The 14,495-nt window shown below is 51.3% G+C and overlaps 5 protein-coding genes across 5 annotated transcripts; 1 reads left to right on the forward strand and 4 right to left on the reverse strand.

Moving 5' to 3' along the window:
• Positions 1–276: 276 nt before the first annotated feature.
• Positions 277–2,628, reverse strand: BDQ94DRAFT_149502 (Iwr1 domain-containing protein). Its single transcript, XM_026767393.1, has 3 exons — positions 2,496–2,628; positions 1,022–2,362; positions 277–951 (listed from the first exon to the last, which is right to left on the reverse strand). Exons 1-3 carry the CDS (start codon positions 2,560–2,562, stop codon positions 743–745), a joined length of 1,617 nt encoding a protein of 538 aa, XP_026623097.1. The 5' UTR covers positions 2,563–2,628; the 3' UTR covers positions 277–742.
• A 192-nt stretch (positions 2,629–2,820) lies between these two features.
• BDQ94DRAFT_149503 (putative differentiation regulator (Nrd1)) lies at positions 2,821–6,000 on the reverse strand. The gene has a single exon (XM_026767394.1). It carries the CDS (start codon positions 5,961–5,963, stop codon positions 3,462–3,464), a length of 2,502 nt encoding a protein of 833 aa, XP_026623098.1. The 5' UTR covers positions 5,964–6,000; the 3' UTR covers positions 2,821–3,461.
• Positions 6,001–8,354: 2,354 nt separating this feature from the next.
• On the forward strand, positions 8,355–10,692 carry BDQ94DRAFT_149505 (asparagine--tRNA ligase DED81). The gene is made up of 4 exons (XM_026767395.1): positions 8,355–8,478; positions 8,596–10,255; positions 10,336–10,594; positions 10,669–10,692. The coding sequence occupies exons 2-3, from the start codon at positions 8,658–8,660 to the stop codon at positions 10,460–10,462; spliced, it is 1,725 nt and encodes a 574-aa protein (XP_026623099.1). The 5' UTR covers positions 8,355–8,478; positions 8,596–8,657; the 3' UTR covers positions 10,463–10,594; positions 10,669–10,692.
• Positions 10,693–11,064: 372 nt separating this feature from the next.
• On the reverse strand, positions 11,065–12,679 carry BDQ94DRAFT_149511 (uncharacterized protein). The gene is made up of 3 exons (XM_026767396.1): positions 12,158–12,679; positions 11,228–12,077; positions 11,065–11,159 (listed from the first exon to the last, which is right to left on the reverse strand). Exons 1-2 carry the CDS (start codon positions 12,197–12,199, stop codon positions 11,793–11,795), a joined length of 327 nt encoding a protein of 108 aa, XP_026623100.1. The 5' UTR covers positions 12,200–12,679; the 3' UTR covers positions 11,065–11,159; positions 11,228–11,792.
• Positions 12,680–13,442: 763 nt separating this feature from the next.
• Positions 13,443–14,177, reverse strand: BDQ94DRAFT_78981 (uncharacterized protein). The gene has a single exon (XM_026776557.1). The coding sequence runs from the start codon at positions 13,919–13,921 to the stop codon at positions 13,544–13,546; it is 378 nt and encodes a 125-aa protein (XP_026623101.1). The 5' UTR covers positions 13,922–14,177; the 3' UTR covers positions 13,443–13,543.
• Positions 14,178–14,495: the final 318 nt, after the last annotated feature.

A 14,495-nucleotide genomic window follows, 5' to 3' on the forward strand; every position in this document is an offset into this window, starting at 1 on the left:
TTCTCTGAAGGATTTGGACCCCGCATTACTTCGGTCCGTTAGAATCTTATTTTGGAGTCTGTGTGTTAAGGGTCGTGGGGGGGAAAGAGGAGGGATAAGAAGAAGGAGGAGGGGGTTGGTGGTGGTGAGATCAGCTCAAGTCTGCTGCTCTCGTGGTTCTTACTGCGTTGGGACGGAGAAGGGGGGGAAAGGGAGACCGAGATGCTGAAGGATCGATCATTTTCTCCCCCGGAGGAAGGGAAGGAAAGGGAAAGGAAAGAAGGAAGGAAGAATACACCACTGCAATTCTGAAACGGTCCTTACTGGCCGGAGACATCGGTTGACTTGGCTTACGGCCTAGTCCTGTCGTCGCGGCCCAGCTCATCCTGCAGCAGCGATGCGGATGCAGATTATTTCTGCAGAGGCATGACGGCTGCTGATCTTGCGGTGAATCAGGGCCCTACGTCGATGACTTCAAGGATGGCGAAGAGGTCAGTCGAGTCGAGTCGATTCGAGCCCAGCCTCATCGAGGTGCTCGTCGTCCTCATCGACTGCCAGCAATAAACATGGCTTTAAAAGTACCATACATACGATGAATTCCTCAACCCAAACAAGGCGTGAGTTCTGCAGACGCAGCCACCCGAGCTAGTCTCGCTGCCTCGTTGTTCGGTCAGCCATGCCCTCATTCCCTGCTCACTTGCTTCCCGATTGATGGCTTGTGCGTGTCTCCCTCTGTGTGCGTGTGTCACCGTAATCCCTCCGATCACCAGCTCTCGCCGTCTGAATCCACGTGCGACCGAAACCCGAATCCACTACGATGGCGCCCCTCACTGGCTGAGTCGTCAAAGTCGAACTCCTCGTCATCAGACCGAGCGTAGGTCCGGTATTTGTTGTAGATAGCCGTTGGATCGTCCTCTTCATCGTCCCACGACAATTCCTCATCTGGATAGTCATTTGCGGGATTATTTTCAGCTGCCCGGGAACGCCCGTGCTGTTAGCCTTTTCTGCAGAGGTTCTGCCAAAATTGCGATCGACTGCTTACCGTTCGAATCTGCGTCCTCGCTATCCCACCGGTCCTCGTCCTCTTCATCCTCGACAAAGTTCTCCCAGTACTCCTCATCCTCCTGCGTGATGACGATAACTCCAATGTCTTGGCGATTCGCATCGATGCCATGCTGCCGCAACCAAGCCTCCTGGTCTGTATCCAAACCGACTAATGGGTCCGTAAGCAGTCCAGTGTCTGGGAGTGGCTTCCGTATGTACGTGTCGTAGACGTACTCCCCGTCGCTTTCATCCTCCTCAGGCCCCCCAGGCAGAGTGTTCGCCGCCTCTTCAAGTTTCTCTACTGGCCCTTGCATCACTTGTGCGTCCGAGGCTCCCGCACGATGCTTATTGGGCGTGCGCGGTTGGTATCTCAACGGAGGCTTGGGCATCACCGAAGGAGGCCGAGACGGTCTCGAAAGCTGCGTGTAGTCTGTTTCGGTCGCCGTCACATCCATTTCCGAATCCAGCTCCAGAGCCACTTTCTCCAGTTCCCTTGCCAATCGTTCCGACTCATTCTCCCAATTACTCTGATGGGCCGCCTCGGCTTCTCTGTCCAGCACCTGTGAGATATGCTGCTTAGCAGCTGAGATCGCGCTCTTACGCTCCTCTCTCCATTTCCTTTCCGCCTGGTTCACTACTGGCCGCTTCCTCGGCCGTTCTGGTTTCTCCTCGGCCAGAGCGCCTGCAACCGTCATGCTTGCCTGCTCATCCACCTGAGCAGCAGCATCAGCGACCATCGATGCTTGTCTCGAATGCGGCGTGCGCCTCAATTTCTCTACTAGCACCGCGACCGCGCCATCTTTGCGTTTCTGAACACCACCGCCTGTGCTACGGAGCGGGCTCATTGGCGTTGTGGATCTAGAAATCTGGAACCGGCGTAGAGATTGCGTCCGTCCCGGTGAAGAAGCCAGACTTTCTCTCTCACTGGATGCAGAAGACGCTACCTTTCGGGCGGCATCAGTTCCAATAGAAGCTGGAACAGCAGATGGGGTTCCCAGCTGGCTCTCTGTAGGCGTTGAAAGCAAGGCTCTTCTCAACTTCTCCTCATTCTCTTTCCGAGCGTTCGCCAGGCGACGTTCCTCGCGGAACTCTGCCCCAGGAGACGTGGCTCTTACCAAGGGGACAGTTGCTCCTGCACCAGCAGCGCGGTTGGTCACGCCCCCAGTAGTTGGATAGATGGTGTTGCTCACCGACCGCGGGGTAAGCACTTTTCTCCGCGCTGCTGAAAATGACGACGGGCTAGACGAGCTGTCTTCATGGCTATTGCCACTGATCTGGACCCTTTGAAAAACAAAGTCCGTGAATCGACGCTTAGTCTGATGCAGCTCTGACTGAATGTCTGGGAAATTGCATTAGCGCTGGGATCTTGGTAGAGTGACCACAAGCAAAGGGGATGTGCTCGTGATATTGTGCAGTTGAGGGCCTCGTCACTAAAGAAGGGCCGCTCATGCAACGAATCAAGGGAGTCTTACATAAAGTCTCGACCGGTTCCTCTTCTCTGCGACGCTTGATATTAATTTGCTCTGGGGGCAGGGACATTGTGCTTCGATAGAAATGTGAAGCGGCCTCGACCGTGTTGTCAAAGAGCGGCGGGGATGAAGGACCTCGAGAAGTGTGGTGAAGTGAAATGATGGTGATCGCAGCGGCTTCGTTTGGTTCCATGGTACATCTCCATCCGGCCTAGCGCGACCAGGCGGGTATATACTCACGTGACCCTAATGTTGATGCATTACCCAATGCGGTAGCTGCTACGCCGTACAATCTAGTACTACAGTCCTTGGGGAGTCATTTGATATTGTGACCACATGTCTGTCATTTCTTATGCACTGAGCACTCTTCTTCTCGTCTTTCTTATGTTCCTTGCTGGCGGATCCACTATTATCATCCTGGATCAATTACCTCCGCCGCTATATAAACCCTTGTCGTAATCAAAATGCAACAGGGGAGCTCTATGCTCGGGATTAGTTCCGTTGAATGGCATCACATATGCAAATAAGCAGCCTGAGACATCAATAGACCCCACCGAAACCGGCGTAGGATCTGGCTGTGCTCTCACCCGCCTTCGTAGCCAACTGGAGATCAGAAACGGCAAAATGGCCAAAAAAAAGCAGAATCAAAGTATGGAAATGACAAGAAAGAAAGGCAAAAGAAGATGAAGAAGATCATGCCCAGCTAGCAATACAAGTGATGGTATAGGAATAAAGGAATATTAAAATCGGTAAGAGGGGGTTGCCGGAGAAAGGAAATTTGCACAATTAAAAGAGAGAAAAACCAAAGTGAAGTGAAATGAAACCAATACAAAGAAAGGAATCGGAATGGAGACATCGAAGGAATTAGCCAAGTGGCAAAGCAATATAGATGGAACAGAACGCGGAAGAAGAATGGCTATGCTCATCAAGTGGAATAGCGGGCATCATCCTTGCGGCGACAGGGTGCGATTATTTGGCTCCAATCTCCTCCTCAGCCCAGCCGGGCAGCGAACTCTCGTTCTGGATGGCCAATCCGAAGCCGGCGTGGCTGAGACCGCCTAGGGCAGAGGTGAAGCTTGAAAAGCTGCTTTGCGGCTGATGAGCAAGTCCGGAGCGGGGAGGTTGGCTTGAAACAGATCCGAAAGGCTCCTGAGAGAACGAAGGCAAACTCACGGCCCGGGAATGCTGCGCCCGTGGTACATTCAGGCTGCTGGTGCTAGCGGTAGCGTGGTGGCCGGGGCCCGTAGATCCATTGGTTACGTTCAAGAATCCGTTGGTCGACGGCTTGTGCTGATGCAATGGGGCTTCGATGCTGCCATTGGAAAGCTCACCAGTGCTGGCGCCATTGTAGAGCGACTGCTGTTGCGGCGGTTGAGGCTGGGACTGAAGACCAGCCAAGGTCATGGGGTCATTCAGCCGGTTTTCCTGCTCCTGGGCTTGCTGGGCGGACATTTGGTTGAGGTACATGGTCAACGGATTGTTGGCACCGACATTTAGAATGCCAGATGGGGATGAGACTGTCTGCAGGGGATGCCTGTGGTGCTGGCCGTTCTGAGAACCCGTAGACCCAGGAGCAGGGGAGAGGGCAGGATGAGTCGGGCTAGAGCCCGAGCCAGATTGGCTTAGGTTCTGCTGGAAGCCATTCAAAGCTGGGGAAGGTGACTGAGGCCCCTCAAACCCGGACCCATTGCGACCCTGCGGACCTCCATTGCCGGCTTGACGGGGGGGGTTTCCGCAGCGATCCTTCCCGAAATTGATCTTGAATCGCTTGTATTCATCCCGGTTCCGCATCCCTTCAATTGCCTTAATGGCATTGGCAATGTTGGTAAAGTTGACGAATGCGCAGCTCTTTTCACGGAGCGTGTTGACAAGCTCGATCTCTCCATACTCGGAGAAGTCTTGGCGAAGGCGCTCCTCCGACCAGGTCTCATCGAGGTTACCGACATAGACATTTCGAGAAGCTCCGCCACTCACGGCCAGGGCAATGGCCGGCGGAAGAGGACCGGAATGCTTACCCCAGCCAATCTTCAGACGACGGTTATGAATCATGAGGCCCTGCAGGTTGCTCAGGGCGTAAAAGGACGCGGCTGACGTAGGATCAATGAAAGTGACAAAGCAGATATGCTTATCGGGAATGTAGCGAATATGATGTAGCAAACCACCACGCACGACATTGCAAATCTCCTCGATAGTCGTTTCGGGGTGAATGTTGCCCAAATAGATGGTCCGGTTGCCCAAGTTGTTGACTCCACCGGCTGTGGTGGCCACAGCCGCGGCGGCGACAGATTGCTGAGCGAGTGCGTTGGTGATCAAATCACGGTCCGCCGAATTGAGAATGTGTGCATAACCAGGGGCAATGCCCAAGAACTGAGCTGCATTTTGCTGCTGAGTTTTGGAAACATAAGCGCACCGATCTTTGCCGTAGAATACCCGCCTGGGTGCCTGCCACTTAGCCTCCTGAGGAAGTTGAGAAACAGCCTTCATTGCATTGCTGATTGACAAGAAGTGGACAAATCCAATCGCTTTCTCCTTGACTATCTTGACGGTGTCAATGGGGCCGAATTTTCCTAGCTCCTCCCGCAGTTCTTCCTCTGTCATGTCCTCCGACAGGTTCCCCAAGTATACATTCCGTGATGCGCCGGACTGCTGCACAGCCAAAGCGACCGAAGTAGGCACCTGAGATGGTTTGCCCCAACCCACCTTAATATCATTTCCCTTGATTGCAAGCTTCTTCAAGATTGCATCTGAGTGAAAGTGGGTTGCGGAGTTGCTGTCCAGGAAGGAGATGAAAGCACAGTTCTTGTCAGGAAGCAAACGAACCGACTCAATTTGGCCGCTTCGAACATGGTTCAAGATTTCTTCCGCGGAGGTTTCTGCCGGAATATTGCCTAGGTATACGGTTCGGCTCGTACCCGAAAGCAAGCCAGGGGTTACCGAGGCAGCAGGACTTCCGTACGCTGCGTTGCCCATGGGCCCCAAACCACCAACAGGAGATTGAGGAGCCCCCAGCATTTGAGAGTTACCTATACCATCCGTCGACATCATACCAGAATATAGGCCAGCATTCTGCGAGGGCTGGGTCGGACTTCCGAGCTGATGGTGGCTCTGGTGATTCTGGGCATGTGAAGAGGCATTCGTCTGAGGAAAGCCACCGAAATTGGCGAATTGAGGCGAGGCGAACGCGGAGGGAGTACCGGGCTGGAAGGGGCTACCAAGCAACAACTGAGAGGGTAGTAGGGGAGTGAAGTTCATGTCGAACGCGGCGCCAGAGGTGGCCATGTTGTCCGAAACGGGAGCAGAGGTATTAATGGCAGGGATATTGGCTCGACGAGCGTTCCGGTCCGTTAGGCCCTGCAGGGGAATATTGTTGGAGGCGTATGCTCCGTGAGAGAAACCGGTGCTGTCCGCGTTGAGGTGGGAAAACTTGGAAGGGATCAGACGACTCGGAATGCTTGCATCGGAGGTTTGCATGGCGAGGAGAGGGAGCGAGTAGGACGCAATTGTCCCCCTAATGAAGAGAAACGGAATAAGATGAGTTCGTGGTCGATGAGAAATAGACGATATCACTTAGTCAAGGGGGAGACGTACTAGGCAATCAACACGGTAGGAATGGCCAGGAGGGAGGGAAAAAAGGCCGGGCCCGAAGATCACCCCCGAAAAGAGAAGGGGGGAAATAAGGAAGAAAACAGAGACCTGGAGAGGCCAGAATGAGGGTAATCAAAATGAGAAAGAAGAGCAGAAAGGACGGCAAAGAGCACGGAGCAGAAAGACTGCCAATAAGGACGTGTCTAGAAGGGATCCCGCTAGTCAATTGGAATGTGCATGGACAATGAGTGGTTGAGTTGGTGGAAACGGAGACAAACCTGCGCTGGTTTAGTTGCTTTAGGGGGCTTTGCGGGTGAGGAGGCCGAGAGACTAAAGCAAGAGTGAAGTTGTGCTCCGACTGAGATCCAACCGAGATTAGAATGGAAAGGACAAAGATAAAAAGATAAAAATAATGATAGAAATAAAGATGGCCCTGTCAAATGAGAGTACGGAGTACTGGAGAGGGAGAACGCCCCAGACCTGCCAGAGTGCCAGGTTGCAGCGGACCCAAACGTTGACAAAGAAGGTATCCAAAGGCCGCCGACAATCCAACTGAAAAGGGATAAGTGGTAATAACAGTAGACGAAGAGTAAAGAAAAGCAAAGGGAAAGAGAGAAAGTAATTGCAAAGGACAATTAAACTAAAAGATTACAGCCGCCAGTACAAGTTAAGCGGAAAAGAAGGGTGAGGAAAAAAGAGGGCCCCTGGTAGGGGAAAAAGGGGGGCGCGTGTTTGAGGGACACAGGCGCGATAAATAGTGAGAGGAAAATAAAGATAATGATGAATGATATCCGCGAGAAAAGAACAAGAACAACACCCTCCAATTCTTCTCTTGTGCTTTCCCAAAACTATCTTATGAAAATGAAAAGTAAACAGTAAACAGTAATCAAACAAAAGAAAGCTTATCAGAAAATTATCATCAACAACCCGAATAATTAAACAAAAGTCACACTCGAACCAAGGGAACTGTTGTGGGAGAACCAACAATCCCAGATAGTGAAGAACGCGAGGAACTAGCCAAAAGGAGACAGACTGGTACGGGGTCAGGTAAGCAAGGAATGGGCCGAGACAAAGCAGCAAGTATGTAATCGATGTATCAAAGGGGGGGAAAAAGCAGGTGGGTAAGAAAGGGGATTTGCGGCAGAAGGATTCCTCAACCAGTCAATGCTCCATAGTGAACCTGAACCATCATTTTGACTGCGGGAAAAGTCCCAATGGATAATTATAGTAATAGCGTAATCAATTCTTGTGGAGTGAAAGGTTTTAGCAGATCCATACTTTTGAGGCAAAAGATGGGGAAAAGGACTCCATCCAACCATCTGTCATCCGTCGCATTAGCAGCACTAAGCAGCGGCTTTCCCACTCAGCAAGCACGCTGCGCTTCCACGCAGATTCAAGCGCCTTGTTCTGCTATCAATCGGTCTCAGAATGGGAGGTATCACGTAGCCTGCCCAAGAACAACCCCTTCTGATTGATATTCAGACGGTGGCCGATCAACATGTCGGGAGACAGCGTAATTTCGGCCGTAGCAAATGCTGAGAAGCCTATAATCCGTTCTATCGCCCTGCAGCGGTATCAGCGCCTCCAGGCGTTATGTCATCCCCTGAGACGCATCAATTGGGGCTTTGCTTTTCCCACATTGCGATCGGTCATTTTGGCCGTAAATGATTGATCAATCAACGACTGTGCCAGGAATTGGGGCTAGCAGGAGACTTTCAACCAGCCACAGCGTCTACGAACGATCTGTGTTGGTGGGGTGTCCTGGTCAGCGGCTCTTGAACTTGACGGAATAAATGTTGACCCGGTCCGGCTGCAGAACCATTGGGTCTTGGCGCCATGGGCCTTCCATGGCGGGCCATTTTGCAAATGGTTAGTACTACTATACTCTGTACAGTAATAACCCTTTCACTACTCCGGTACAGACTTAGTTATTGCCCGTAGGAACTGCTGGCTGGGGAGGGAGGAGATATCTTTGGGAGATAGTATGACGTGGCGATTGAGAAGTACAGGACAGCGACTACTGTCTCTATCGGCGCAAGTGGTCTACTGTACTCTTAGACATCATCCGATGTGTACCCTTCTTCAGACTACTCCATCCAAAGTATGAATCTTTCAGATTGCTCATGGATAAAGGGCTTGGTGCCGCATGACTACTACATTAGAAGACATCGTCCGGACGTATGTTTATCCCGCGTCTCCAAGTGGTTAGATAAGGTAGTATCCGTGCTGGGCGGCAGTATGTATGCCTTGTTGATGCCTGAATAATACGTGGGGATAGCGGGATCCAAAAATTTACCCCTCCACTGTTCACTTTCACACTGTGCGAGTTGAACATCTTGGCCTCCATTCCCGCGGGACTTGCTGCATAATCGCCTTCCTGGCCAGAGTGACTGGTCTATATGTGAGTGCTTTCTGTCCTTTTGTCTTATCTCTCAATGCCTATGAGCGCCCGATAAGAAGACTCTTGTGGTGACTCACATGCGTCTCCGCAACACATCTCGACTGACATTTCCGCCAGAGCCCAGCTCATAACCCACGTTTCACTTGCGCTGACCAGCTCTCTACGCCCGAAACACCAAAATGGCCTCTATCTACATTGACGAAGATGTCGGCAGGGACGACTCGACCGCCAACGGAACTGAATCTGCCCCCTACAAGACCCTCCTTCATGCTTTCATGCAGCACGCTCCTACCGATGGCAACCAGTACCTGACCCGCAAGTCCCAAACTGAGCCCACGGAGGCAGGTGCCGACCCCGCGTCTAAGTTGGAGTGGAAGCCGGCCACGAAGTCGGCGGTCAAGAAGGCCACCAACCTGTATGAGCAACGGAAGAGAAAGGCTGCGAAGGAACAAGAATTGGCTATCCGTGAGAAGCAGGAGGCCGAGAAGCGACAGGCTATTCTTGAGGAGGCGAAGAAGGTCGTTCTTAAGGAGGACACATCACTTCCCAAGCCCACCAAGATCCGTCTTGATGTGACTGATCCGGCCGTTGTCACGCTGGGATCTCCCGAGTCGGAGACTCCTGGAACTCGTGTTCGTGTAGTTGGAAGAGTTCACCGTCTGCGTGCTCAGAAGGATGTTATTTTCCTCACTCTTACCGATGGTTATGGCTACCTGCAGTGTGTCCTGACTGGAAATCTGTGTAAGACTTACGATGCCATGACTCTTACCCTTGAGACTTCGATTGCTATCCATGGTGAGATGCGTGCCGTCCCACCTAAGCAGCATGCTCCCAACAACCGTGAGCTGCACGCCGATTTCTACACTATCATTGGCCGCGCTGCTGGTGACAAGGAGGCCATCACCACCAGGGTGGCCCCTGATGCTGATCCGCAAACCCTCTATGACAACCGCCACCTCGTTCTCCGTGGTGAGACCGCCTCGTCAGTCATGAAGGTTCGCGCGGCTACCCTCCGGGCTTTCCGCAAGACCTTTGAAGAGAACCGTATGCTGGAAGTCACCCCTCCTGCCATGGTCCAGACTCAGGTGGAGGGTGGAAGCACCTTGTTCGGGTTCGACTACTATGGCGAGAATGCTTATTTGACCCAGTCCTCCCAGCTCTACTTGGAGACTTGCCTCCCCTCCCTTGGCGACGTCTTCTGTGTGTGCCCTTCTTTCCGTGCTGAGAAGTCGCTTACCCGTCGCCATCTGTCCGAGTACACTCACATCGAGGCTGAGCTTGACTTTATCACTTTCAACGACCTCCTCGATCACCTCGAGAACGTTATCTGCCGTGTTATTGATCTGACTCTGGCTGAGCCGGCCACCAAGGCCCTCATTGAGAAGCTCAACCCCGACTTCAAGCCCCCTAGTCGCCCCTTCAAGCGGATGAAGTACTCTGATGCCATTGAATGGCTGCGGGAACACGATATCCCCAACGAGGAGGGCAAGCCTCACGAGTTCGGCGATGACATTGCCGAAGCTGCTGAGAGAAAGATGACCGATATCATCAACCAGCCCATCTTCCTAACCCACTTCCCCGCTGAGATCAAGGCCTTCTACATGAAAAAGGATGTCGAAGACCGCCGTGTCACTGAGAGTGTGGACGTTCTCATGCCTGGTGTTGGTGAGATTGTCGGTGGTAGTATGAGAATGGATGACTGGGATGAGCTCATGGCCGCCTACAAGCACGAAGGCATGGATCCTTCCCCGTACTACTGGTACACCGACCAGCGCAAGTAAGTCAAGCCTTCATGAGCCTCTCTCCGCCACGAATAAACTTTAAGAGACGTATGACTAATCTAATTCAACAATATAGGTACGGTACTTCCCCTCACGGTGGTTACGGTCTTGGTCTCGAACGTTTCCTGGCTTGGTTGTGTGCTCGTTATACCGTTCGCGACTGCTCCTTGTATCCTCGTTTCACAGGCCGTTGCACGCCTTAGGCGCTTTGATGTCGTAGACAAGATTTATAGATACATGATGCTCCGATTCACTCCACTTGTAATATCGGTAGTCATGCTAATACTCTCGGATATCGACTATGAAAGCAAATCGACATGTTTTATTCACTTCTGGTATTATTACACAATCTATCGTAAAGTATAATTCGGATTGCTTCTAAATTTCTAATATCTCTTTCTCAATGTAGTCATCACCACATGGTCGCTTTGACACCATCTTGTCGTTAGATGAAGAAATAAAAGCAGTTGATGTCGGACTGCACAAAAGCTATTGAGACTGGAAGTGAGGTCATGGTGGGTCGCGATGGAAGTAAAGAAGCACTCAAAACGGCATCTTTGCACCGTAGTCCGTCATAACATAATTCCGTAGATGAACGCAGAAAGTAGACAGAGTATCAGCACATTACTGGGATGGAGTTGGTATCATAGGTGGGGGAAGACTAATGAGACACTGCAAGAGGAGCTCCGTATTGAGAAGGCACCACCATAGTATGCAGCCAAGGATGTTGTTGGTTGGACGCTCAAGGGGGTTTAGCTCCGTTTGACATCACCAGCAGCGACTACTACTGCCTCTCTACATATGGTGATCGCTCAATCACCTTCTCAACTCATCATTTCTTATTGTCAAAATTTGAATTCGATAACTAAGTGCGACAGTTGGTATGTATAGCTGTTTTGGGTAAGTCACGGCTTCCATGGGTGCCGTTTGGTGTTTATTAGGTGGTTCCTCATGCAGCTCCTCTGAAGGAAGCAGCCAAGTCGATTATGCCCATCGAGCACCCTATTTCACCAGAGTGGGCATTCGGAGACCCAGCTAGCACATGGCTATGCTAAGCCAAAAGAGTAGGGGGTAGGAATGGATAGCGGTGCATCCAAGGCTTGCCTCCATTGGAATAGCGAGCTATGACCATAGGGACGGTTACCATGGCTCCTCTAGGTATACAGTATGCTAACTGATAAAGATGGTGCAACAAGAGCCTGACTGCAACACAATACCTGGTACGAGACATCTGCTGGTCTTAAGGATCGTACACAGCGTTCTCTCAGCACACGGCAGCTATATCAACTGCCGGTAGTGGCTCTCTCTGGGATGGCTTGTGAGACGATAGATAGGTAGACTTCCTTGTCTTAAAAAAGCCGACTAATATGATACTAGACAGAAAGATATACGAATAACTCGTCTAGCTGTATCCCACCACCCTCATCTGCGTTCAAAGGGGACCAGGACACCTCGTGAAGACCATGTCAAACGATCATGCGTCATGCGGACAACCCCTGCTGGGCATGCGAGGAACAACAGTGTTGGAGATATTCAGTTCGGATTGTGATTGTTCCGACCACGGGCCCCTTGGGCAGCCTGGTCATCGTTGGCGGAGTTCTCAGACAAGGCTGCCAGAATTTGCTGGTGAGATGCATCCGAACGAATCATGGAGACCATCTGGTTGACAGTATCCTGATCACCGTTGCGCACTAATCCTAATAGCTGTTCGAGAAAGCTTCGGTAATAAACCAGTTCCTCGGCGAGTCGGTCAGATGTTTGAGAAGAGTCGTCTGGAGGATCGGGGCGCGCGCTTTGACTGCTCTGGTTGCGGCGACTATTGGCAATCAAACAGTCAACCGATGCTGTCAAGAGGATACGGGTAAGAAACAAGGTTCTTAACAACAAGGTACCTACCTGGGATCGCCATTTTGTGACGAGCCAGTGTATTCTTGTCTCATCCTGTTGTCTGCAGAGGCGGGAGTCTCGAATCCCAACCTATGGAGATGCCCCTCGTTTGATTTTCGTCGAGATGCCTGCTCGACGGTGGAGTGTATATTATAATGTTGCAGGAGCGATAAGGATCAGATTAGAGAAGGAAAGTGGCGACTGATATCGTGGAAGGTCCAGGCTGAACCGTGCCCCACAAGACAAGGAATTCCGTCGATCTGGTGACAGGTGTACTCCGTAATATGGGTGCCTCTCGATTTCAAATGCTTAGCCGAGCTACCAGTGGAGGCAAGATATGCTCAGGCTGTTGATGCAGTGGTTGACCACGCACTTGGGTATTGCCGCCTAGTGGCCCAACAAGAATCTTCCGCTTAATGGTGGAATTATTGAGAGGAAATAGCTGAGGCTAGGAAGAGACAGCTGTCGGGTTGGGAAGGGGGGGAAGCGTCCATCCTGACCTAAGCCACCCCAACAGGGATTAACTATTGGCCAAGAGTCTGTTCATTAGGGTGTTCAGCAGATCGATCACAGGCCCTTGAGGAGCCATAGGACGGTATTGCAGAGGCAAAGACCAGAAAGGATCATCATTGTGCTGTCGTGACCGGTCACGGTTGCTCTCTCGATGGCACCCCATGAGTCCAGCACCATATGTGACCACTTTGCGGGCGACTTTGTTATCCGCAGGCACATTTCGCCGAGCGGGCCAGTCGAGAACCATGGAATAAAGCTACCCGCAAAACAGAGAGCACTGTCAGGTTAGCCCTGTTAGTTGGTTTTGGCAACCTTTGGTACTGTGCTCGCGGAGAAAACTCCCAGCCAATCCTCGCTCCCTCTGGTCTCCGCCGCCAATCGGGGGAACATCGCTTCTGTAGTGCACGCTGGAACATCTGGTGCCGTGACTATACGTCAACCAGGTCACTATCCTTCCCTCTTTTCTTTTTCTCTTCAAGATTGTCCGATCTTTTCAAAGCCGATCTTTTATACCTACAATATCATGTATCATAATCGGGAAGTTTTTGCGATGCAGCAACCTGGCTCCAGGACAGCAGACAGCCGCTACCGGCTTTTTGTGGCTATTTTGTTAGCCCCGTTGACTGGAGAAATGCTTCACGGCCTGGAAGAAGAGCTGGCTTCTATGGAAACTTCAAACTGACAATCATGGAACAGGCGTCACATCAACTCCTTTTTCTCCCGCAGACCTGCACACTGATGACGAAGAATAAGTAGAATCGTACCTTCCGAGAACCAGAATCGCCTCCTGAACTCGACTTCATCGCGACAAGTTCCTCGAAGATCGTCCTTGCAATGAGAAGGAGAATTGCATTCAAAGTTCGGTATCGTCAGGCTCACATCATCTAAGTTTTCAGCGGTCCCGCGTTGCGTCTTGTTGTCAACATAAAGAGAACGGCGATTGTTTGTCTTCGGTGGGAACACACTGGTAGCGGCTGAGGGTACAACAATGGTATCAAGACACACATGCGTCTTCGGGTTTGGCTACTCCCATATATACTGGCAAATTCTCGATGTGGCACAAACTCACGGCATAGCTGGTTTGTCAGTCCTCGGAGCATTCTGCTCGCAGGTATGGCCGAGTTTACGCAATTTGCCTCGCTTCGCTCGACACATCCAGTGACGATGAAGGCGTCAAAAAACTCCAATGTACTCTCCAACTGCAAGCAAGTTTCACACATGTGAAGTGTCTCCTCTGAGAGTTGGATTCTTGCCCCAGTCATTCCGATTGTCGAATGAAATCCAGAAGTGCCTTTCAGTCAAGCTCAATACTCGTCGGCGATAAAGGTAAACGGGATACCACAGGACGATGGGTCATTTAGTTTCCAACCATTAGGCTTTGGGCGCAGTGATGGCACCTCGGCTCGTTTTCGTGAGCAGCCCATCGTTCTGGTATGCTCGTAATGCGCATCTAGGGGAATCTGCCGCGTTATCTTGGAAACATCTTCGCCAAGATTCGTAGTCTGGCTTGACTTAACGTGCAGATCTAGCGTCAATTTTTCGATTGCCTCATCTCGATGAGCATGCATCTATCAGACCTATAGCTTCGTTGCAAGTCTGCATAAGATACGCATGGTGCTCAGGACTTCATTATATATGCCTACCGCCTGTTGTGTGACTCCAGGATAGTTTTCTCGCTCGTATTGCAATCGTCAATCACGTTCATGTGTTGGATCAGCGAATGATTATGCTGTCATATGTCGAGTTACGTCACGGGAACTAGTGCGCTTTAGCATGGACGTCTGGTCTGTTAATGTACAACTCCGTCCGACACGCTTCCATCAAAAGTACCATGTG

This window comes from Aspergillus welwitschiae (genome assembly GCF_003344945.1).
Source record: "Aspergillus welwitschiae strain CBS 139.54b unplaced genomic scaffold BDQ94scaffold_32, whole genome shotgun sequence".
NCBI lineage: Eukaryota > Fungi > Ascomycota > Eurotiomycetes > Eurotiales > Aspergillaceae > Aspergillus > Aspergillus welwitschiae.

Coding starts and splice junctions, on each gene's coding strand:
- BDQ94DRAFT_149505 (XM_026767395.1), top strand. CDS start 8,658: ATGGCCTCTATCTACATTGACGAAGATGTCGGCAGGGACGACTCGACC. Junction 10,256..10,335: donor TGGTACACCGACCAGCGCAA/GTAAGTCAAGCC, acceptor TCAACAATATAG/GTACGGTACTTCCCCTCACG.
- BDQ94DRAFT_149503 (XM_026767394.1), bottom strand. CDS start 5,963: ATGCAAACCTCCGATGCAAGCATTCCGAGTCGTCTGATCCCTTCCAAG.
- BDQ94DRAFT_149502 (XM_026767393.1), bottom strand. CDS start 2,562: ATGTCCCTGCCCCCAGAGCAAATTAATATCAAGCGTCGCAGAGAAGAG. Junction 2,363..2,495: donor GGAACCGGTCGAGACTTTAT/GTAAGACTCCCT, acceptor GCAATTTCCCAG/ACATTCAGTCAGAGCTGCAT. Junction 952..1,021: donor CGAGGACGCAGATTCGAACG/GTAAGCAGTCGA, acceptor GTTCCCGGGCAG/CTGAAAATAATCCCGCAAAT.
- BDQ94DRAFT_149511 (XM_026767396.1), bottom strand. CDS start 12,199: ATGAGACAAGAATACACTGGCTCGTCACAAAATGGCGATCCC. Junction 12,078..12,157: donor CGTCACAAAATGGCGATCCC/AGGTAGGTACCT, acceptor TTGATTGCCAAT/AGTCGCCGCAACCAGAGCAG.
- BDQ94DRAFT_78981 (XM_026776557.1), bottom strand. CDS start 13,921: ATGACTGGGGCAAGAATCCAACTCTCAGAGGAGACACTTCACATGTGT.